Below are 22,937 nucleotides of genomic sequence, written 5' to 3' on the forward strand. Positions count from 1 at the left end.
ACTAAGGCACAGAGCAGTAAAGTTACTTGAGCAAGATCCAACAGGAAGCAACTGGCAGAGCTGGGATTAGAACACAGTCCCTCTGAATCCCAGGCCTTCGCTCTTTCCCACTAGGCCATGTTGCTTCTTCTGTTTTGACTATTTTGGTCTTTCTGCCAGCTTCCTGGTAGCAGGCCTGGGGCAGAGTTGGGGGCAGGGAGTGGATAGGGTTGCAGACCTTGAATATTCTCCTGTAGTTTATAGGGCAGCAACTCCGACTGAATTTCAGTCCTATTTAAGGTCTGGCTTTATTCTTCTCTTTTGCTTTACTGACACTCTCTCCGCTCCCCTCCTTTCTGAAAACCTAGCAATTATTCCATTTATTAATCAATCATAATTAATTAATTTATTAATTAATCGGCCTTTGTTAAGTGCTTAATATGTTCAGAGCACTGTAATAATATTAATAATGATGGTATTTGTTAAGTGCTTACTATGTGCCAGTCACTGTACTAAGTGCTGGGGTGGAGACAAGCAAATCATGTTGGACACAGTCCCTGTCCCATGTGGGATTCAGTCTCAATCCCCATTTTACAGATGAGGTAAGTGGGACACAGAGAAGTGAAGTGACTTGTCCAAGGTCACAGAGCAGACAAGTGGTGGTGCCGGGATTAGAACCCATGACCTTTTTACTTCTAGGCCTATGCTCTAACCATTACACTCATGCTGCTTCTACTGTACTAAGCGCTTGGGACAGTATAACAGAACAGAATTGGCAGACATTTTCCCTGCCCTTAATGAGTTTACAGGCTAGAGTTGGAGACAGATATTAACATGAAAAAAGCTCTTAGCTTCCCAGCTAGGCATGGACTCTAGGAAAATTCCCCCCAACTGGCCTCTTGAGAGTCTTTCCCTTTGAATCCCCTTCAGATTGTAAGTTCGTTGTGGGCAGGGAATGTGTCTGTTATATCATTAAATCGTACTCTCCTAAGCGTTTAGTACAGTACTCTGTAACACAGTAAGCGCTCAATAAATGTGAATGACTGACTTCACACACGGTAGGCAGCCAATCAGCGCTCAAGCCTCAGTCCGGACTCTTTTCAAACAAGGTGTCTTAACAATAATAATAAAGATGGTATTTGTTAAGCTCTGACTATATGCCAAACACTGTATTTAAGAGGTGGGTGGATACAAGCAAATTGGGTTGGACACAAACCCAGTCCCACATGGGGGTCACAGTCCTAATCCCCATTTTACAGATGAGATAACTGAGGCCCAGAGAAGTTAAGTGATTTGCCCAAGGCCACATAGCAGACAAGTGGCAAGTGGCAGAGTGGGATAAGAACAATTTTTGACTCCCAGGGGGATCCTGAGGCCCCTGGAAAAGATGGTAGAGTTCTGCAGGCCCCTTGGACTTTGCTCCAAAATGTCACATTCTTGAGATGCGGCTAACTCATCTCCTATTACTCTCCTTGGTAAAAGATATCTCCTGTTCTCCTTTATCTTCCTGGTCACCCCACGCTGCTCTAACCTGCCTCCTTGGATGCTGAATTCCAGGTTTCCCTTGGTGCTGGTCAAATGCTAACCGCTCTTATCTCACTCTCTTCTGCGTCACCCTGTCTAGCTCCGTTAGTTCTTCCCCCTCACCCAGCCCCACAGCACTTATGTCCATATCTTTAATTTGATTTATTTGTATTGATATGTGTCTCCCCCTCGCTAGACTATAAGCTCGTTGTGGGTAGGGAATGTGTCTGTTTATTGTTGTATTGTACTCTCCCAATTGTTTAGTACAATGCTCTGCACACAGTAAGTGCTCAATAAATACAATTGAACAAATGATTGAGTGATACCATCCTTAGGAAATCCTTAGGATTTCCTAAGCTGGCAGCTGACCAGACAACCATCATGGCCAGGAAAGACAGGCAGGGCTGACAGTCTAGGGGAGAGTATTCCTTCCCTGAAGCTAGGGTAGCTCCCCCTGGGTCAACCTTAGACTTTGCTGGGACACATTAGTCACTAGTTATATGTTCCGCTAACCTTTCTGGGCCAACGCTTTTCAGCTCTTGGCCAGTTATCCACGCGGTCAACTCAACCCTGTGTCCTAGGAGCCTGGGATGAGGTGCTGCAGCACTGTGGCTGGGAACCTCTGAGCCCACAGCAATTCAGGAACAGCCGTCGGAGGACACCTGCAACTGAGAATTCTGGCTCTAGAGCCCACGAGGCTGTACAGATTCCACAGGAAGGTGAAAACTGGAGGTGAGGGACTAAGACTGAGATCTTAATCATGATAATCTTCATGATAATCATGAGATCTTCATGATAATCCAGGAGGCTTTCTGCCAAGGATTGTTGATAAACAAGAGGACTGGGAGACGAATAAACCAGGAAATTATAGCCATAAGGGAAAAAATAGACTATTCATCGGCAAGGAACTGACAGAGGAGAGTCAGTCAAATGTAAGAAGGGTGTAAACTACGTGGGGAAGCAGCACAGCCAGGGTAGAGAGCACATGCCTGGGAGACAGGAGACTTTTATTCTACTCTGGCTCTGCCACCTGCCTGTTTTGTGACCTTGGAAAAGTCACTTCACCCTTCTGTGCTTCAGTTTCTTCACCTGTAAAACAGAGATTCAATACCTGTTCTCCCTTCATACTGTGAACCCCTTGCCAGACAAGGACTCTGCCTTATCTATGTCACATCTATCCCAGTACTTAGAGAGCTTGGCATATGATAAGCTCTTAATATCACAATTATTTTGCAATGTAACAAATTCTGTGTGAATTTGGGGGTGGTGGTTGTGAACCCTTACTTTGTTTTTTAAGGCAAATTCTTGTCCTCCATCCTACTTGGCTGGTAACAGGTGTCAGTGGTGGGAAGCAGAGGTAAAAGGGTCACTGTGGACAACGTCTCTCCACTCTGCCCCAGCTCAAGGAACCTCCAAATCTCTGAGAGCAGGATGAGTGAAAAAGAAGGAACAGGAAGGAGGGAGAACAAAGGACTGTAAGAGAAATACATGAAGAGGGAAAAAGAGAAGAGAAACAAGGAGAGGTGAAAAGTTTAGCAGGAACAGGGAGGGAAGGAAGGGACTAAATGAAAAAGAGGAAGACCCAGGTCAATGACAAGTACCCAGGGATACGGAACTGGGGACAGAAGACTAGATAGGAGGGGCGTCCTGAGGGAAGGAAGGTGGAGGCAGTGAGAGAAAAGAAACATGGGAAGTAGCATGGCCTAATAATAATGATGATGGTATTTATCTATGTGTCAGGCACTGTACTAAGCCCTGGGGTGGATACAAGCAACTTGGGATGGACACAGTCCCTGTCCCATGGGGCTCATAGTCTCAATCCTCATTTTACAGATGAGGTACCTGAGGCACAGAAAAGTGAAGTGAGTTGTCTGAGGTCACAAAGCAGATAAGCAGCAGAGTCAAGATTAGAACTCACAACCTTCTGACTGCCAGGCCCGTGTTCTATCCACTATGCCACGCTGCTCTCCTAGTATGTTATGCTCCTTTAATATGTCATCTCGCTTCTCCTCCCGGCACCCATGGGAGACAGATGGAGGAGTGAGCACCCTGATCCCGGCTCAACATTCATTCATTCATTCAATTGTATTTATTGAGCGCTTACTGCATGCAGAGCACTGTACTAAGTGCTTGGGAAGTACAAGTCAACAACATATAGAGACGGTCTCTACCCAACAACGGGTCAACAGGGTATGTGTCATAGTTTCCACCGGTATATTTGTTCCTGGCACTTAGTACAGTGCACTGCACACAGTGAGAGCTTAATATATATTCCTACAATTATTCAGGGACCAATAGACACACTCTTACTAGACTATTGCTTCTCCTACCTGTAATTTAATTTAGTGTCTGTCTCCTTCACTAGATTTTCAGGTCCCCGAGGGCAGGGATCATACATTACCAAATCTATTGTATTCTCCCAAGGGTTTGGTCCAGTGCTCTACCCACGGCAAGTGCTCAAAAACAACAACTGATTGATTGATCAATGCAGGTGGGTTTGCTGAAAGCTGAGCGATCCAAAGCTATCCTAGGACTGGGGCCCTTCCTGTAGGTGTTTTGTGGCCTACTTCATGTCTCTACCTCTCTTTTCTCTGGCTATCCCAGCTTCCAGGTTTCACCCTCTGCAAGCCCATCGGAGGCCAGGGCATACCCAAGCCTCTTCTCCTCCCTCAGCGTCAGGACTCTGGCTGGTCTGCAATCCTGAACTCTGGATTCTTAAACCTTCCAGGTGACCTACCTCTCCTATTTAGGGTGAACAACACTCCTGGATAAGAGACAATGTTTAGAATGAAAGTTTCTGCATGCCTCAAAGTGGGCAGAGCCTTTGCCCAGTGTGAGGCCCCCTCTAGACTGTGAGCTCGATGTGGGCAGGGAATGTCACTGTTTATTGTTGCATTGTACTTTCTCAAGTACTTGGTACAGTGCTCTGCACAAAGTAAGTGCTTAATAAATATGACTGACTGACTGAATGAATGAATGAATCAGAGTTACTGAAGGCCCAGGGTGTAGTAGGTGCCATCTACCCTCAGAAACTCCCATTCAGTGAACCCCACCCTTTAAATCTCATTTTCTGCCTGGCTCAATCAAAATCCACTGGCAGGGCCGGGATAAGAAGGAAGTCCATTGAGTGTAAGTTAACACCAAACTTTTTATTCTGAATCTGCAGAACAAGGGATTTTTATCCTGGAAACACACTGCACAGCAAATTTGGGTGTGCTCTTGGGCAACAGAGTGTTTTCTAGCTCACTCCTTAGTGCCCAAGCCTGTTTGTGATTCAATGGGTGGGCCCAGAGATTTGTCACAGTGCACATATTCCCTCCAGATTCTTCTAGTTCAGGATGACATGTGTGTGTGTGTGTGTGTGTGTGTGTGTGCGCGCGCGCATGCACGTGCATGCAAGTGTACGTATGAGTGTTCAGGAGTGTGTGTAAATGTGGGTATGAGTGTGTATGTGAGTGCATGTGTGACCATGCATATGTGTGTATCCTCTAGACTGTAAGCTCATTACATGTCTGCTAATTGTGTCGCATTGTACTCTCCCAAGATCTTAGTCCAGTGATCTGCACATAGTAAGCGCTCAATAAATATACTTGATTGGTTGATTGATGTGTGTGTGTGTGTGTGTGTGTGTGTGTGCGTGCATAAATATGGGTATGTATGTGCATGTGAATGCAACGGTGGGCATGCATGTGTGAATATGTGTGAGTGTATGCGTGCACATGTGTAAATGTGGGTGTGTGTATATGAGTGCATATGCATGCATGTGTGCGTATGTATGTGTATATGAGAGTGTGTGTGTGTGAGCTAATCAGTTTCAGGAGGTCAGTGTTTTCAGGCTCTAATGACATTTCCAGAAGGGCTATTTTCTGAGAAGTTCCCCAGCTCATTTTATGATGTCAGTGGTTAGGCAATGGCTCAAGGTCTACATGGAGCAAGTTCAAGGGCTTCCCCAGTGCTTCAGGACACCCGGATCCCAGTCAAGAAAACCTCAAAATGCAGGCCAATTAGCATAGGCCCTAGATCCAAGCCACATCCAAGCCATCACACCTCACATCCAAGCCGTCACCAAAACCTGCCAGTCTCACCTCCGCAACATTGCCAAGATCCACCCTTTCCTCTCCATCCAAACCGCTACCCTGCTCATTCAAGCTCTCATCCTATCCCATCTGGATTATTGTATCAGCCTCCTCTCCGATCTCCCATCCTCCTGTCTCTCCCCACTTCATTCCATACTTCACGCCACTGCCTGGATTGTCTTTGTCCAGAAACGCTCTGGGCATGTTACTCCCCTCCTCAAAAATCTCCAGTGGCTACCAATCAACCTACGCATCAGGCAGAAACTCCTCACCCTGGGCTTCAAGACTCTCCATCACCTCGCCCCCTCCTACCTCACCTCCCTTCTCTCCTTCTACAGCCCAGCCCGCACCCTCCGCTCCTCTGCCGCTAATCTCATCGTGCCTCGTTCTTGCCTGTCCCGCTGTTGACCCCTGGCCCACGTCATCCCCCGGGCCTGGAATGCCCTCCCTCCGCACATCCGCCAAGCTAGCTCTCTTCCTCCCTTCAAGGCCCTACTGAGAGCTCACCTCCTCCAGGAGGCCTTCCCAGACTGAGCCCGCTCCTTCCTCCCCCCCCCACCTCTCCATCCCCCCCGCCTTACCTCCTTCTCATCCCCACAACACCTGTATATATGTTTGTACGTATTTATTACTCTATATTTGTACATATTTATTCTATTCATTTTATTTTGTTAATATGTTTTGTTTTGTTCTCTGTCTCCCCCTTCTAGACTGTGAGCCCACTGTTAGGTAGGGACCGTCTCTATGTGTTGCCAACTTGTACTTCCCAAGTGCTTAGTACAGTGCTCTTCACACAGTAAGCACTCAATAAATACGATTGAATGAATGAATGAATGTGGAAGTCAGGCTGAGGCCAAGTCAGAACTTCAGTGAACACTGGGAATCCAACCCAATCCTCATTCTGCTCTTCCTCCCCTGCTATTAATAATGATAGTCTACGTTAAGCACTTACTATGTGCCATGCACTGTTCTAAGCTCTGGGGTAGGTTCAAAGTAATCAGGTAGTCCCACATGGAGCTCACAGTCTTAATCCCCATTTTCCGGATGAGGTAACTGAGAAAAGTTAAGTGACTTGCCCAAAGTCACACAGCTGACAAGTGGTGGAGATGGAATTAGAACCCACAATCTCTGACTCTCAAGCCCAGGCTCTTTCCACTAAGTCACACTGCTTCTCACTAAGCCATGAGGTCGGTGGAAATTAGTCAGGGTGACAGACCCTCTGAAATCTTCATCATTAAACAGTGCTGCTTGAAGAGTGCCTTGTTTGCAGAGCACTGAACAAGAGACTAGAGGAACAGAGAAAAGAAGTCTGAGCCAACTCCCCACCCTCGAGAGGTTTACACATGGTGCCAGCTCTACTGGGATGATGGGGGTCCCTCAGGTTTCCCTCAGAGGAGTGGGAAGGAGAGCTGTAGTTTTCACCCCCAGTGGTTTCCCTTGTACTCCTAACTTGGCTGATCTGGAGCTTCTAAGCAGGGCTGGGAAGACCCAAAAATCGGATCTCACAGAAGAAGTGAGTTTTCAGCAGGATTTGAATGTATAGCTTACATGAAATGATTCTTGTGCCCATAGAGAACATTCTGGAACTCCATTCCCTTAATCTTTGCAGGAATTCCCAGGCAAAAATCAGTCAGCATGTCCATAAACCAGCAAGACAGGCTCAAGGGGATCTCTTGACACTGCGATCAAACTGAAATCTAGTCTCTTCCTCTTGTTTCCCTAACAAATTTCCCTAAAATACCAATAAGGTAAGTGCGAGTGAAAACCCCTGGGCCGCTTCTGGCATCTCTAAACTCTATCATCCCGGTTGGATGCTGCAAGACTATGAGAGGTCCCCACTGTTTCTGGCAATTCTGCTTGAAGCCATTCCAGAGTACGACCCATTACCATATGCTCTTTACAATGAATATTGATAAAGAGTAATAACCTTCTCATTCACCCCTCTTATTTTCCTTCAAACACAGTGCCAGGGACTTTGACTTCACAGGTTTCCTTGAAGACAAAAGTTAAGGAAAGAGCAGCCACTGTTGTAACCCACAGTTCTCTAATCAAAATGCTGGAAGTGTAAAAAGATGTAGCAGATCTACTCTAGATGGATACCATTTGCGAAAGGGGAAGTGCTTGAATAATTGATATGTTGGCTTTTATCGGCATGTAAGAATGGCAGTAAATCCATGTCCAGCATCCTACAGGAGTGTGTCAGGTGTCAGTAATTGCTAATGAGGAAAATTTAAAAACAAAATAAAAACCGACAAACGTCCTTCTCAAGTGTCTAGCTGTTGTATCTTCCTCTTAACTGCATATTGGGAAAATGAATGGCAAGAAATTCAAACATTTTGACATCAGATAACTTTCATCCCACCAGTCCATGCTGAAGCAGTCAATAGTTGGTCAAATTTCATCTTGGGAAAATTACACCAAACAGAGGTTTTGCTAGTCAAAGACCAAAATGGAAATCATCTGAGCAATAGATCCAATTGTCAGGAGATTTTAATTGGCAGCTACGGATTACAAGCTGTTCATGTGACTATATTTCTATGAATGCATATGCTCATTACTATAAATACAATACCAGCTTCACAGTGATTCTAGGCTCAGAGCTTCATCGGAGAGCATGGCCTAGGGTAAAAGAAGCAGCAAGGCCTAGTGGAAAGAGCCCAGGCCTGCGAGTCAGAGGACATGGGTTCTCATCCCTGCTCTTCCATGTACCTGCTGTGAGACCATGGGCAAGTCACTTAACTTCTTTGTGTCTCATTTCCCTCATCTGCCAAATGGGTATTCAATTCCTGTTTGCCCTCTTTCTTATTCTGTGAGCCCCATGTGGGACCTGATTATCCTGTATTTACCCCAGAACTCAGGACAGTTGCACATAGCAAGCCCTTAAAAAAAGAGCTTGGGCCAGAGAGTCAGGAGACCCAACAATCCACAGTATTTATTGAGCACCGATTGTGTGCAGATCACCGTACTAAGCACTTGGGAGAGTCCAACAGAAACAAGAGATATAATCCTACCCCAAAGGATTTTGCAATCAGTATGGTAAGAGAGACTCAGAATAGATTATTGCTAAGAGGAAGAAGAGAATGGAAAGATGGACAGGTGAATAAATTGGTACTTAAATAAGAGAGTACATAAATTGATATGTACAAAAATACTACTGATGGCTATGAATGCATAAATGGGGAGGTGGTAGTTGGGAGAATCAATCATATTAATTGAGCACTTACTGGGGAGAAGCAAATTAATTGGGGAATGCCTTCCTGGAGGAGATGAGATTTCATGGGGTCTTGGTAGTAGGCCTGGATTCTAACCCTACCTCTGCCTCTGGCCTGCTGAGTGACCTTGGGCAAATCATTTAACCATTCTGGGCCTCAATTTCTTCATCTCTAAAATGGGGGTAAAGATGTTTGCCTTCCCTACTTAGGATATGAGTGTGTATGAGACTGGGACTGGGTCTGGTCTGATTATCTTCTATCTTATCCTAGTGCTTGGTATATAGTAGGCGCTTAATAAATTCCATAACTCATATCTGCTGGGATGTTACTTTCAACCCCTTGTTTCCTCTAAAGTATTAATACTGAACTACATTTCTTAAGGTTAAGAGTTTTTCATAAATGAAATCAAACTACAGAACTGAGTACCTTATATTCTTAAATTGTGGAGTGCTCCCCACCCCCACCAACCAAGGGACAGGGACCATGTCAAATTCCCACCTGTGTATTCTCTCCCAGTGTTTAGTAGAGTGCTGTGCACACAGTAAGCTCTGAATAAATACTAGTAGTACTATTGTCAAAGTCACATACAAACAGGCATTACCAATAATTACAAAAAGCAGACAATAAATTAACTTTGGAATAAAATAAAGTTTATTTCCTGGAGGAATTTTCTAACTCTCTGAACATGGAAGAAACTTTCTCAATAGAAGTATTTCACTTGTGACTTTGCCCTTTCAAAATTATTCAAATCCCCACCAATCTCTTCTTGGCCACCCAGCCCCCAGACACGCTATTGAGAAGATTCACCACTAATTTCCTGAAAGAGTAGGAGCTTTCTAAGCTACTGGGCAACATGACTGCAAAGAGAAATTTTACCCACATGCTAGTACACATAGCGACACCAGTTCCATACTTCACACCAGGCATGGGCTAAATATCATCTCTGTCCTCCTGAAATAACCTCCTCAGTCTATGCAATTTAAGCTCTTCATGCCATGGCTTGAAGAAGAGAGGATAGTCAAGTTACTAGCTGTCTTCTGAGATAAACTGTATGCTTCCAAGCACTTAATACAGTGCTCTGCACACGGTAAGCTATCAATAAATACCATTGATGCTGATAATAATGCTAAAATCAGCAAGAAAGAGCCCCCCTTAAGTTTTTCCTTTGTCTTTCTTTGAATATTATAAATTATTTATGTTCATTAGTGTATGTCTCCCCCTGCCAGTGTCTATCAACCAACTCTGTTGTACTGTACTCTCTCAAGTGCTTAGTACAGTGTTCTGCACAAAGCAAGCACCCAATAAGTACCTTTGATAGAATAAAATGATTTTGAATCAATGATTAGTAGAGGTGTTGGTAGGGCTGCTTGCAGTGAGGCCTAGCGGATAAAGCAAAGGGCTGGGAGTCGAAGGACCTGAGTTCTAGTGCTGGCTCTACCATGTTTCTGCTGTGTGACCCTTTGGCAAATCACTTCTCTGTGTCTCAGTTACCTCAACTGTGAAATGGGGATTAAGACTGTGAGCCCAAGGTGGGACAAGGACTGTGTCCAATCTAATTACCTTGTAACCACCCCAGCATTTAGTACAGTGCCTGACACATCATAAGTGCTTAACAAATGCCACAATTATTATTATCATAGCAAAAATATAATGCAGTTTTCAACCCAGCTGGAAACCTGTCCTTGTCACTCTTGCTAACTCCCACTGGCACAAAAGCCTTCTGCCAGTTCTGAATGGCAGTGTTGGAGTGGCACCCATCCAAATAGTACTGCAAAATGGAGCATCAGTTGATAATAATGGTATTTGTTAAGTGCTTACTATGTGCCAAGCACTGTTCCAAGTGCTGGGGTAGATACAGGGTAATCAGGTTGTCCCATGTGGTGCTCACAATCTTAATTCCCATTTGACAGATGAGGCAACTGAGGCACAGAGAAGTGAAGTGATTTGCCCAAAGTCACACAGCTGACAAATGGTGGAACCGGGATTAGAACCCCCAACCTCTGACTCCCAAGCCCGGGATCTTTCTACTGAACCACGCTGCTTCACTACTCTCAACTGTCAGCAGCTGCTCTTATGCAGAGAGTCACATGAAGGAAGATGTGGGTCGTGGATGGGTGGGAGCCCAGGGTGGAGGGAAGGAAGCATGAAGGGGCACAGTGCTTCAGTGCTTAGAATAGTGCTTCGCACATATTAAGTGCTTAATAAATACCATCATCATTATTATTATTACATGACCCTGAACGAATGAAGTCCAGCCACATGACATCTCAGCCAAGTTTTTAAATCCGCCAACCATGTTTGCAACTACGTGACCCTACTTGCTATCGATGAAATGTTTAAGGCATACCGACTCCAAACCCAATCCCCTTTCAAGAGTTAGATTTGGTCTGCCGTGTGTTTACATCTAGACTTCCTTTCCTGCGGAGTCTCTGAGCTGGAAAAGGCTTGTCCGAGATGTTTACACACGCAGAGGATTCGTTTCAAGAACATTTCCTAGACATTCTTCCTCTAGAGGCTCCACCGTCCACCGAGAAGAGAACGGCACGATGATTTGCCCCAGAAACTCAGACCATTTTCCCAAACTAAACCGGTTATTTCAGACTAATCAGGGAAGGGTTGTTTTGGGTTTTTTGCAGGCCAAAAAAAGGGACAAAACCAAAGCAGCTCGAGCAGACATTGTTTCTGAACTGTTTTTCCTTTCTGACATTCTGACTCAACTTGATGTCCGAACTCCAACGTGTGTGCATGTGTGTGTGTGTGTGTGTGTGTGTGTGTGTGTGTGTGTGTGTGTGTGTGTGTGTGTGTGTGTGTGTGTGTGTGTGTAAAAGAGAGACTTTGCAATCTGAGCCTGACTCTCTCTGTACGGCTGCTGGGGGATTGGGGTAAATATAAATCTGGCACTCACCCACGACGAGTCCCTCGCAGTCTGACATCATGTAAAAAGAAGTTCTCTCTGCCTAGGCTTGGGAAAAAAAAAAACACAGGAAAAGGCAAACTCGAGTTAGTTCTTCTGTTCTTGAAATCGTGGTTCGTGGTGGGGTGTGGGGGGGAATCTAAACGTTTCCAGCTGCTCGTCTCGCCTGCATCTCCCCACCCAAGGAGCTCGAGCAATAATTCCGCGTCTGCCCTCTCATTATGGGATGTGCAGATAAGAATGTCCTTTTGTGCCAAAAGAGTATGCTATTGGTGGATAAATTGGTTATCTTCCCTCCCTCCACAGTATCCTCTTTAATGTCACAGAGGCACATTGCACAGTTAAAAGGCCATACAATATTTATGAAAAGGCTTTTAAGCCACACCCTGAAAATCTGGGTTCTCCGGAAGAGATAATTACCAGTTGAAGTTTACTGTCAAAACCCCGAACCCGAATCTTCCTGCTCTGAGGATCTTCAATTCTAGCCAGGACTTCAGCACCTCCTTTGTGGGGCTGGGGGAAAAGGGGCAGGGGCAGGGAGAAGGAGGGAAGGGGGTGGCACCCATTTCAGCACCAGCTTGGGGATCTCCCAGGGAGGAGGCGGAGAAGGTTTACATTTTTAGCTTGGTGGGGCTGTCGGAGGTTGGTAGAGAGGCATTTCTCACTCTGGGCAAGGAGGATTTTTAAAAAGAAACCAATCTAAGCTTGGCTATAGAACACTAGACATCTTCACTTCAAAATCCTGAATCCTTGTATCCTGAATGCTGATATCCTGAATCACACCAGGTTTAAATCAGACAACCAGGAAGCCAAAAACTCCAGCCCTGAGTGCTGATTCAAAGTGAGTCACTAACTAAATAAATCACTGATTAGCGAGCTGTCAGATTCACTCGGAAAAAATAAGAATTTTCTTTGTCCAACGATCCAGTACGGTTTTTCTTGAACTATTTCCTCGTTCCCTTCTCTGCCCATCAGAGACGCCAGCGGGCTGGAATGATGATGCTGAAGAGAAAGGACCTGAGCGTCAGAGGACTGAGTGGCTTTTTCTCCCTAGGGGATCCAAGGCTCCCACGGCTGTTTCAGAGTGTCAGCCTGTTAGCCCACAGAAGGCCCTTTCCAAAGGAGGAAAGGCACCTGAGAAATGACTTTTTGACTAAGTGCCGGCTGATTTCCCATTCCTTACATGATTTATAACCCTGCTACCATTCCCTTTCGAAAGCTCCCCTACAATTCTTTCCCCAAGCAAGAGGAAAACGCGTGTGTCTACAAATTGAGCAATCAGTTATATTTATTGAGCTCTTACTTTGTGCAGAACACTGCACTAAGCATTTGGGTGAATATAACAGTGTCCCCTGCCCATAAGGAGCTTAGGGCCCACAGGAAAGTCAAGTGATCTTGGTCGCTGAGCTCTAAACATCCCAAATAACCCAGATATTTTGCACTGAGGCCCTCCCTGAAATATCCAGAAAATCCAGGCATATGTGGAGTCAGAATTAACTGGATAATATACAGATACAGGTAATGGGATTGATGGAACATCCTTGGGATTTCTGACCTAAAATGAAAGGCAACGGACCATGTGAACACAGAGCCAGATGGGAAATGAAGAGTGAATAATTACCCATTGATACACAATTTTGTCCTGAATCCTTCAGCTTTCTTATCTCCCCAGTCTTAATTTCCTGCCAACCTCAATTGATAAGAGATGGGGCTTTTTCTCTCCTCCCCAGGAACAACTCAAATTCAACTGTGAGAAGCAGCAAAGCTTAGTGGAAAGAACACAGGCCTGAGAGTCAAAGGACCTGGGTTCTATTCCCAGCTCTACCACATGTCTGCTGTGTGACCTTGGACACATTACTTAGCTTCTCCACGCCTCAGTTTCCTTATCCATAAAATGGGGATTAAATCCCACTCCCTCCTATTTAGACTGTGAGCCCTATGTTGGGCAGGGACAGCATCTAACCTGATTATCTCATATACACTCCAGTGTCTAATATAGTTCTTGGCAGAAAATAAACACTTAACAGATACCATTAAAAAATAATAAAATCCTGCCCCTCCTCTGATGATAATGATGGGAAACAGGTCTCTCCCACTCCCTCCACCCCAGAAGATGAGTTGTCAGGGATCTTTTTGGATTGTGAGCCCATTGTTGGGTAGGGATTGTCTCTATTTGTTTCTGAATTGTACTTTCCAAGTGCTTAGTACAGTGCTCTGCACACATTAAGCACTCAGTAAATACAATTGAATGAATGAATGGATCTTAATCATCCTAGTCCCACTGGTCAGCAGGAGTGCCACTGTTGTTTGTTGGCATGGGCAACATCAATGACATCCACTGAGCAAGGTTGTTGACCATTTAGCAATAGTTCCTGGGTGGGCATCTGGAGTTTCAAACAAATTGGCATCCATTCTGCCCCACCCCCCCAAAAAAAAATGCAACCAAAGGAGCAAGAGAGCTTAACACAGTGCTTTGCACACAGTAAGCACTCAGTAAATGCCATTGATCAATTGAGGGGGTTGGCTTAAGCACCTATGAGGGCCCAAACACTCTTCTGCCTACTTGCTTGAGAGTCTTTGAGGTACAAAATCCCATTCTGAGCTTTTGGGTGACAGCAAAAGCATAAGACATGAACAAAATCCTCGAGAAGCTTCCAGTAATAACAAAAATATTTGTAAAGTGCTTATTGTGTGCCAGGCACTGTACTAAGCGCTGAGGAGGATACAAGCAAATCAGGTTGGACACATTTCAATCTAACATGGGAAACCAGCAGACAAACTGATGAACGTGCAAGAGCAGGGCAGAGTAGAGCCAAATGGCAAAAAGGTGGTTTATTAGACTGTCAGCGCCCCATATGTAGAGACCTCCCCCATTACTTGTCCTGGATGTACCCCAAACCCAGTGCTTATCAAGCAGGAGATGTCCAATGCAGGCTGTTGATAAAGATGTCTCCCAGGATGTGGGGGGAAATATACCAATAATAACAAAAAAGTATATGGACAAGTGACTTGGAGAAGAGTCGGGGGCATGGAAGAGTAACAAGGGCCAGAGCAACTTCCCACATCAGGGCTTTCTCCAGGCTGTCTTGTTTCTCCTCTCCCCAAAGATCTCCTGAGTCTGCTGCTTTCTGCCATCTTTCCTACCTCAGTTCCCACCACTGCCATGCGAAAGTACCATGACCTTCTGAGTCCTCCCGGTTCCACTGGCTCCCTGGGGCATTCAGCCCTCTTGGCGGAGGGCTGCCCTCCTCTCGCTCAATACATGCAGGGAATTCTGTTGTATAGCACTCTTCCAACTGCTTAATACAGTGCTCTGAACATACACTGGAAGTGCTCAATAAATACCACTGATTGACTGACAGATGCCTTATGTGATGGGCCACGTTTGAAAGGCCAGAACTTTCAAATTAAGAGTTTCAGAGCCCCCCAGGAGCACCTCCATACTGAGCCCCCACCCCTCCAACAGGTTTACTTCTTGCTGAAATGGAGGGAAGTTCCACCTGAAGTCAACCAAGCAAGCCTGGATCCTGGGGACGGTTCATGCCATGGGAATGGGATCCACTTCCTCTCTTCCCCAAACACACACACACAAAATTCCCATCATTTTCCTCGCCCCCATGTGGTCCCCGTGTGATCCCCATCCTAGTGGGTGGGTCACTATAGAGGAAGAGATGAAAAGGAGATTTTTTGTGTGTGTGTGTGTGTGTGTGTGTGTGTGTGTGTGTGTGTGCGCGCGCGCGCGTGAGTTGTGTTGCTATGAAATGCAGTCAACTCTGAGTATAGGGCATCCATACTGTGGGACTATTGCAGCCAAACTCTTACTCTAATCAGAGTTACTCAACTCTCACTGACTGTGAGCCCGCCTTACCTGCCTTTCAACATTCTTCCTCAAGGTAGGATGATCTTCATTCTCCCCTGGTCCAGGGGTTCCTCTTCCAAGCTCATTACAAAGTATTCAGAACAATGAGCTCACTATGGGCAGAGAATGCGTCTACCAGCTCTCCTACATTTTCTCCCAAGTGCAGAGCGCACAGTAAGCACTCAATAAATACCTTTGATAGACTGATTGAAATACCACAATGATTATTCATTCATTCAATTGTATTTGTTGAGCACTGACTGTGTGCAGAGTACTGTGTAAAGTGCTTGGGAGAGTACAATATAACAATAAACAGATTGTAATTAGTGCTGGGGTAAAGACACGATAATCAGATTGGCTACAGTCCCTATCCCTCACTGGGCTCACAGTTCAATTAGGAGGGAGATAATAATAATAGTAATAATAATAATAATAATGGTATTTGTTAAGCGCTTACTATGTGCAAAGCACTGTTCTAAGCGCTGGGGAGGTTACAAGGTGATCAGGTTGTCCCACGGGGGGCTTACAGTTTTAATCCTCATTTTACAGATGAGGTAACTGAGGCACAGAGAAGTTAAGTCACACAGCTGACAACTGGTGGAGCCAAGATTTGAACCCATGACCTCTGACTCCAAAGCCCGTGCTCTTTCCACTGAGCTGCACTGCTTGTCTTGAGCCATGCTGCTTCTCTGAGATGAGGTATTGAATTCCCATTTTACAGGTGAGGTAACTGAGGCACAAAAGTAGTGAAGTGACTTGCTCAAGATTTTACACAGCAAGAAACTGGCAAAGCTGGGTTTAGAACCCAGCCTCTGACTCCAGGCCTGTGCTCTTTCCACTAGGACTAGGACTCCATTACTTGCTTCTTCTGTGACCTTGGACAACATACTTAACTTCAATTTGCTTTTTTACAGTGTTTTCATCTGTAAAATGGGGATTCAATGCCCATTTTCTCTTCCTCTAGTGATAATAATAATAATGAGTATGATATTTATTAAGCGCTTACTATGTGCCGGGCACTGTACTAAGCACTGGGGTGAATACAAGCAAATGTTAACTAGGCACGTGTGCCTTAGCAGAAAGAGCACGGGCTTGGGAGTCAGAGGACGTGGGTTCTAATACTGGCTCCACCACTTGTCTTCTGTGTGACCTTAGTGAGCCACTTAATTTATCTGTGCCTCAGTTACCTCCTCTGTAAAATGGGGATTAAGACTGTGAGCTCCACAAGAGACAACCTGATTACCTTGTATCTACTCCAGCACTTAGAACAGTGCTTGGCTCAGAGTAAGCGCTTAACAAATACCAAAATTATTAAATAAGGTTGGACACAGTCCCTGTCCTGGATGGGGCTCACAGTCCCATTTTATAGATGAGAAAACGGAGGCACTAGACTGTAGACTCACTGTGGACAGGGTGTTTACCAGCTGTTATATCATACTCTGCCAAGTATTTACAGTAGTGCTCTGCCCGCAGTAAGCACTCAATAATTATGATTGTTTTGTTGATCGATTGAATATATAGACTCTGAGCCTTAAGTAGGACAGGAACTATGTCTGATAGGATTGTTTTTATCTACCCCAGCTCTTAGCACAGTGTATGGCACATGGTAAATGTTTAACAAGTTCCACAACTATTATCATCATTATTAGTTGGGATTTTAGGAGGGCTTTAGAGATGGGGAGAGCTCTAGTCTGGCAGATGTGAGGGAACCAAGGCAAAAGAGGGAAGGAGAGCTCCAGTCCTGGGAAACTGCATGAGTTGGGAGTCAGAGGTGAGAAAGTCGAGAGCATGGTACAGGTAGAAGGGGAGCTAGGGAGGACAGAATCATACAAACTGGGGATTAGCCAGATTAGAGAGCCAACGTATAAAATAGAGAGAGCTGGAGGGGAAGACTTTGAAGCCAGGGGTAAGGCATTCTGCCTTAATGTGTAATGAGATGGGTAACCACTGGAAGTTTCTAAGGCAGCGAGTGTGACATTGCAAGATAGACACTGGACTAGGGACTGAAGGGGGGAGAGGCTAGAGGCAGGGAGGCCAGCAAGGAGGACAAAACAGTACTTCATTGTGATGGACCAGAGCCAGCGCCAGCGGTAGCTGCTGGGGGGAATGGATAGAGTGGGTCTGGGAAAGCTTATGGAAGAAGACTTGGTAAGAATTAGCAGATGAACGTATGGGAGGACTAACAGACAGTTGTGTAGTGATGATGATGATGTTGATGATTATGGTATTTGTTAAGGGCTTACAGTTCCAAGTTAAGTTGTTAAGTGCCAAGCACTGTTCTAAGCGCTGGGGTAGATACAAAGTAATCAGGTTGTCCACGTGGGGCTCACAGTCTTAATCCCCATTTTACAGATGAGGTAACTGAGGCATAGAGAAGTTAAGTGGCTTACCCAAGGTCACACAGCAGACAAGTGGTGGAACCAGGATTAGAACCCACATCCTCTGGCTCCCAAGCCCATGCTCTTTCCGCTAAGCCATGCTACTTCTCAAAGATGATGCCAAGGCTGCAGTCTTCCGGGATAGGGAAGAGGATAGGGAAAATGGCAGTGTGGGTGACAGAGATAGGAGAGTTAGGAGAAGGACAGGATTTGGATGGGAAGATAAGAAGATCGGTTTTGGACATGCTAGGTTTGAGATGCCAGCAGGAGCTGGTGTGGAATTGTAGATGAGGTGAGAGTTTGATTTGAAAGCTGGTCATATAAAGGTCTACTGATTCTCTCATCCTCTACCAAGTGCTTACTATAGTGCTCTGCAAAAAATAAGTGTTCAATAAATACTACTAATTGATTGTCTGATTGGTTAAAGGCATGCAAATAGTGATCTCCCCAGTAAAATGAATGCAGAAGTGTTTGACTAGGAATCCAGAACAGAACTTTGAGGGACACCCACAGTTAGGGAAAAGGGTCGAAGAAGAATTAGGGAGCGAGATTGAGAAGGAACGTTCAGTGAGATAGGAGGACAATCAGGTGAGGAACTTCTCAGTGAAACCAAGACATGAAAGTCTTTCACGGTGGGGAGTATCGTCATCTGGGTTGAATCATTTAATCAGTCATATTTATTGATCACAATGTGTGCAGAATACTATGCTGTTGGGAGAGTACAGTATATCAGAGTTGGTAGGCACACTCCCTGCCCTCAAGGAGCTTACAGTCTAGAGGGGGAGACAGACATTAAATAACAGATATATTAACAAATAAATAAATGAATAAATTATGGATCTGTACATAAGTGCCATGGAAAGCAGCAAAGAGATCAAAGTAGGCTAAGACAAAGTAGAACACACTGGGTTGGGCTGAAGCAGTCAGTGGCGAACCTGAAGAGTATGGTCTTCTTGGAGGGAAGGGGTGAGAAACCAGAGTAGTGAATCAAGAGAACTGGGTGAGAGGAAATGAAGACAGCTGATGTATAAAATCCATTCAAAGGGTTTGGACAAGAAATGGAGCTGGGAGATAGAGAGATAGAGAGGTAGTATTAGGGAGTCCGGAATGTGTTTGAAGGCAGAGAGGAAGGAGCCATTTGAGGTGGAAGACAGCAGTTATGAAGGGGAGAAAGGTGGAGGAAGGTGATTTCAGCAGGTAAGAGGATGGGATCAGAGGAACAGGTAGAAAGGGAGGCTTTAGAAATCAGGCAGGGGAACCTCTGCCTAAGAAACTGCTACCAACTCCATGGTATTGTACTCTTCCGAGTGCTTTGCACAGTACTCTGCATACAGTAAGTGCTCAATAAATACCATTGATTAATAGATGTGGAACAACTGGGCAGGAAAAGAAGGAGTAGGAGAAAGTAGGAGAGCTGAAGAGGTAATGGAAAGGCTTTGGAAAGGCCTTGTCTGATGGTTTCTATTTTATTAACAAAATAGTTGGTAGTCCAGCCCCAACCAGAAAAAGATCTGGCAGTCCGGCCCTAACAGCACTGACCTTTAACCCTCACAACCACTTTCTTTGAAATGGGTGTCTCTACTAACCCAGACCCTAGTGGGTCTGGACTGTGACCGTGATTCTAGACTCTGAGCTTGTTGTGAGCAGGCATTATCATTGTTAATTGTTGTCTTGTACTTTCCCAAGCACTTCTTAGTACAGTGCTCTGCACACAATAAGCGCTCAATAAATATGATTGGATGAATGAATATATTGATGCAGTCAGCCCCCAGAGGACAGCATTGGTGGTCACTGTGTCCTTTCTCCATCTGTGTCCTGAGAACAATCTCCACACAGAATTTTGAGCTCCAACACAGATAAACATGACTGAACACAAGGGAAGATTCAGGTGAGGAGTGAACTAGGGCAGAGGGTCTAAGCCTTCATCCCCATTCACTCATTCAATCCGATTTATTGAGTGCTTACTGTGTGCAGAGCACTGTTCTAAGCGCTTGGGAAGTAGAAGCCGGCAACATATAGAGACGGTCCCTACCCTGCAATGTACATATCAATATCCACATCCAAATCCATTGCAGAATCAACCCCTTCAACCTCTTCAGCCCATTTTTCCCTAAATCTCTCAGGCCACACTTCACACTCCAAACCCCAGTCTCGTGGTAAATGCTTCAGTCGACATCCTCACAATCTCCATCATGGGCATCAAAGTGGCCAGGGTTGAAAAGGCCTGTATGATCAGCCCCGCTGCAGCCCGGGAAGGGTTCCGATGAGCGGCAGTACCACGAGCCTCGCAACGCTCTGTGTGGAAGGAAACTGGTCAGCCCACCAAGCCACACCGGGGTTGCTGTTGAGGTCTCAGAGATAGATAAGCCCATAAGCACAGACTTCACCCATTCTCCCTCCAGACACTGCCACAACGTGAACCGCTGAGCCTAGGGGACTGGATGTGAGAGTGTGGATGGCTCAGCGCAAACCATCACCACTACTGCAAAAACAAATCCAGAGCTCGGGAGCAGTAGAACTTAACTGGCCCCTTGGCACCACGCTCACCCAAACGAGAAGGGGGCAGAAAAGTTACACTTTCATGTTTTAATGGGCAGAGTGTCCAAGAGATTCCCCGCGTGACCGGGCGATGGATTCATTCATTCATTCAATCGCATTTATTGAGCGCTGTGTGCAGAGCACTGTACTAAGCGCTTGGTGGATTGATGGATTGATGGATGGATTGATTGATGGATGCCTTCTCACAGTCAACAGCATTACATTGGAACACAAAGACAACAAATGCTACGCACAGGATTGTCAGGCTCAGGCCGGTAATGTCTCCCTACCACCATCTTGTGGATTCAGTCCTATATGACAACTTATACGACGCCCCCACACACCCACGCCCCATCACCCCCTGGCGGGCAATGTAACAGATCATCATCATCATCATCAATCGTATTTATTGAGCGCTTCCTGTGTGCAGAGCACTGTACTGAGCGCTTGGGAAGTACAAATTGGCAACATATAGAGACAGTCCCTACCCAACAGTGGGCTCACCGTGTAGCTTCTCTCTAGTTGGAAAATTCAGCGTTTGGCCCAGAGGATCAATTAATCAATGGTATTTATTCATTCATTCATTCATTTTTAGGCTGTGAGCCCACTATTGGGTAGGGACTGTCTCTATATGTTGCCAACTTGTACTTCCCAAGCGCTTAGTACAGAGCTCTGCACACAGTAAGCGCTCAATAAATACGATTGATGATGATGATTGATTCATTCATTCACTCGTATTTATTGAGCGCTGACTGTGTGCAGAGCACTGTACTAAGCGCTTGGGAAGTGAAAGTTGGCAACATATAGAGACAGTCCCTACCCAACAACGGGCTCACAGTCTAGAAGGGGGAGACAGGCAACAAAACAAAACATGTGGACAGGTGTCGTGTCATCAGAATAAATAGAAATAAAGCTAGATGCACATCATTAACAAAATAAATAGAATAGTAAATATGTACAAGTAAAATAGAGTAATAAATCTGTACATATTTATTCATTCATTCATTCAATCGTATTTATCGAGTGCTTACTGTGTGCAGAGCACTGTACTAAGCGCTTGGGAAGTACAAGTCGGCGACATGTAGAGGCGGTCCCTACCCAACAGTGGGCTCACAGTCTAGAAGGGGGAGACAGAGAACAAAACAAAACATATTAACAAAATAAAATAAATAGAAAAAATATGTACAAATTAGTGTAATAAATGCGTACAAACATATACATATATACAGGCGCTGTGGGGAGGGGAAGAAGGTAAGGCGGGAGGGATGGGGAGGGGGAGAAGGGGAAGAGGAAGGAGGGGGCTCGGTTTGGCTCAGTCTCAGTAAGCGCTTAACAAATACCATAATTTTTATTATTATTTTTAAAAGGATGGTTGGTTGGTCTGAATTTAAGACATTACCAGTAAGCATTTACTGAATGCATACTATGTGCAGAGCACTGTACTAAGCACTTGGGAGACTGTAAGCTCGCTGTGGGCAGGGAATGTGTCTGTTCACTGTTGTATTGTACCCTACCAAGCTCTTTTTTTTAATGGTATTTGTTAAGTACTTACTATGTGCAAAGCACTGTTCTAAGTGCTGATAATGATGATGGCATTTGTTGTTAAGCACTTACTATGTTGCGAAGCACTGTTCTAAGCGCGGGGGGGGGGGGGATACAAGGTGATCAGGTTGTCCCACATGGGGCTCACAGTCTTAATCCCCATTTAACAGATGAGGTAACTGTGGCACAGAGAAGTTAAGTGACTTGCCCAAAGTCACAGAGCTGGCAAGTGGCAGAGTCAGGATTAGAACGCATGAACTCTGACTCCCAAGCCCGTGCTCTTTCCACCGAGCCATGCTGCTTCTCTTAGTACAGGGCTCTGCACACAATAAGCGCTCAATAGATATAATTGAATTGAATGAATGAATGGATTAATTGAGAAGCAGCAAGGCCTAGTGGCAAGAGCAGGGGCTTGGGAGTCAGAGGACAGGGGTTCTAATCCAGGCACTTGTCTGTTGTGTGACCTTGGGCAAGTCACAACTTCTCTGTGCCTCTCTTTATTCATTCAATAGTATTTATTGAACACTTAATAAGTATAAAGCTCTCTCTCCTTCTCACTTCCTTTCTCCCTCTCCCTCTGTCTCCTTCCCCATATCTCACCTTCTCCCTCTCTTTCTCTCCTTCCCCTCTCTCTCCCTCTCTCCAACTTTTTCTTCTTCCCTCTCTCTTTCTCCCCAGCTTTTCTTGGACTCCCACCTCCATGCTGCTGTGAGCTGGAAACAGAGGGGCAGCAAGTAGGAGCAGCATGGCTTAGTGGAAAGAGTTCAGGCTTGGGAGTCAGTGGTCATGGATTCTAATCCCTGCTCCGCCACTTGTCAGATGGGTGTCTTTGGGCAAGTCACTTAACTACTCTGTGCCTCAGTTACCTCATCGATAAAATGGGGATTAAGACTGTAAGCCCAACGTGAGACAACC

General features: G+C 45.3%; 1 protein-coding gene across 1 annotated transcript in view; it reads right to left on the minus strand.

Annotated features, from left to right (window-relative positions):
* Nucleotides 1-12,150, minus strand: part of EML1 (EMAP like 1) — a 222,856-nt gene extending 210,706 nt beyond the window's left edge. The window contains exons 1-2 of the mRNA XM_038744310.1: nucleotides 12,126-12,150; nucleotides 11,697-11,753 (exon numbers count right to left, since the gene is read on the minus strand). Of these exons, the coding sequence (XP_038600238.1) occupies nucleotides 11,697-11,727 (31 nt within the window). The 5' untranslated portion in view covers nucleotides 11,728-11,753; nucleotides 12,126-12,150. The remainder of the gene's footprint in view (nucleotides 1-11,696; nucleotides 11,754-12,125) is intronic.
* Between the last annotated feature and the right edge of the window lie 10,787 nt (nucleotides 12,151-22,937).

The sequence above is a fragment of the Tachyglossus aculeatus genome, chromosome 1 (genome assembly GCF_015852505.1).
Source record: "Tachyglossus aculeatus isolate mTacAcu1 chromosome 1, mTacAcu1.pri, whole genome shotgun sequence".
Classification (NCBI taxonomy): domain Eukaryota; kingdom Metazoa; phylum Chordata; class Mammalia; order Monotremata; family Tachyglossidae; genus Tachyglossus; species Tachyglossus aculeatus.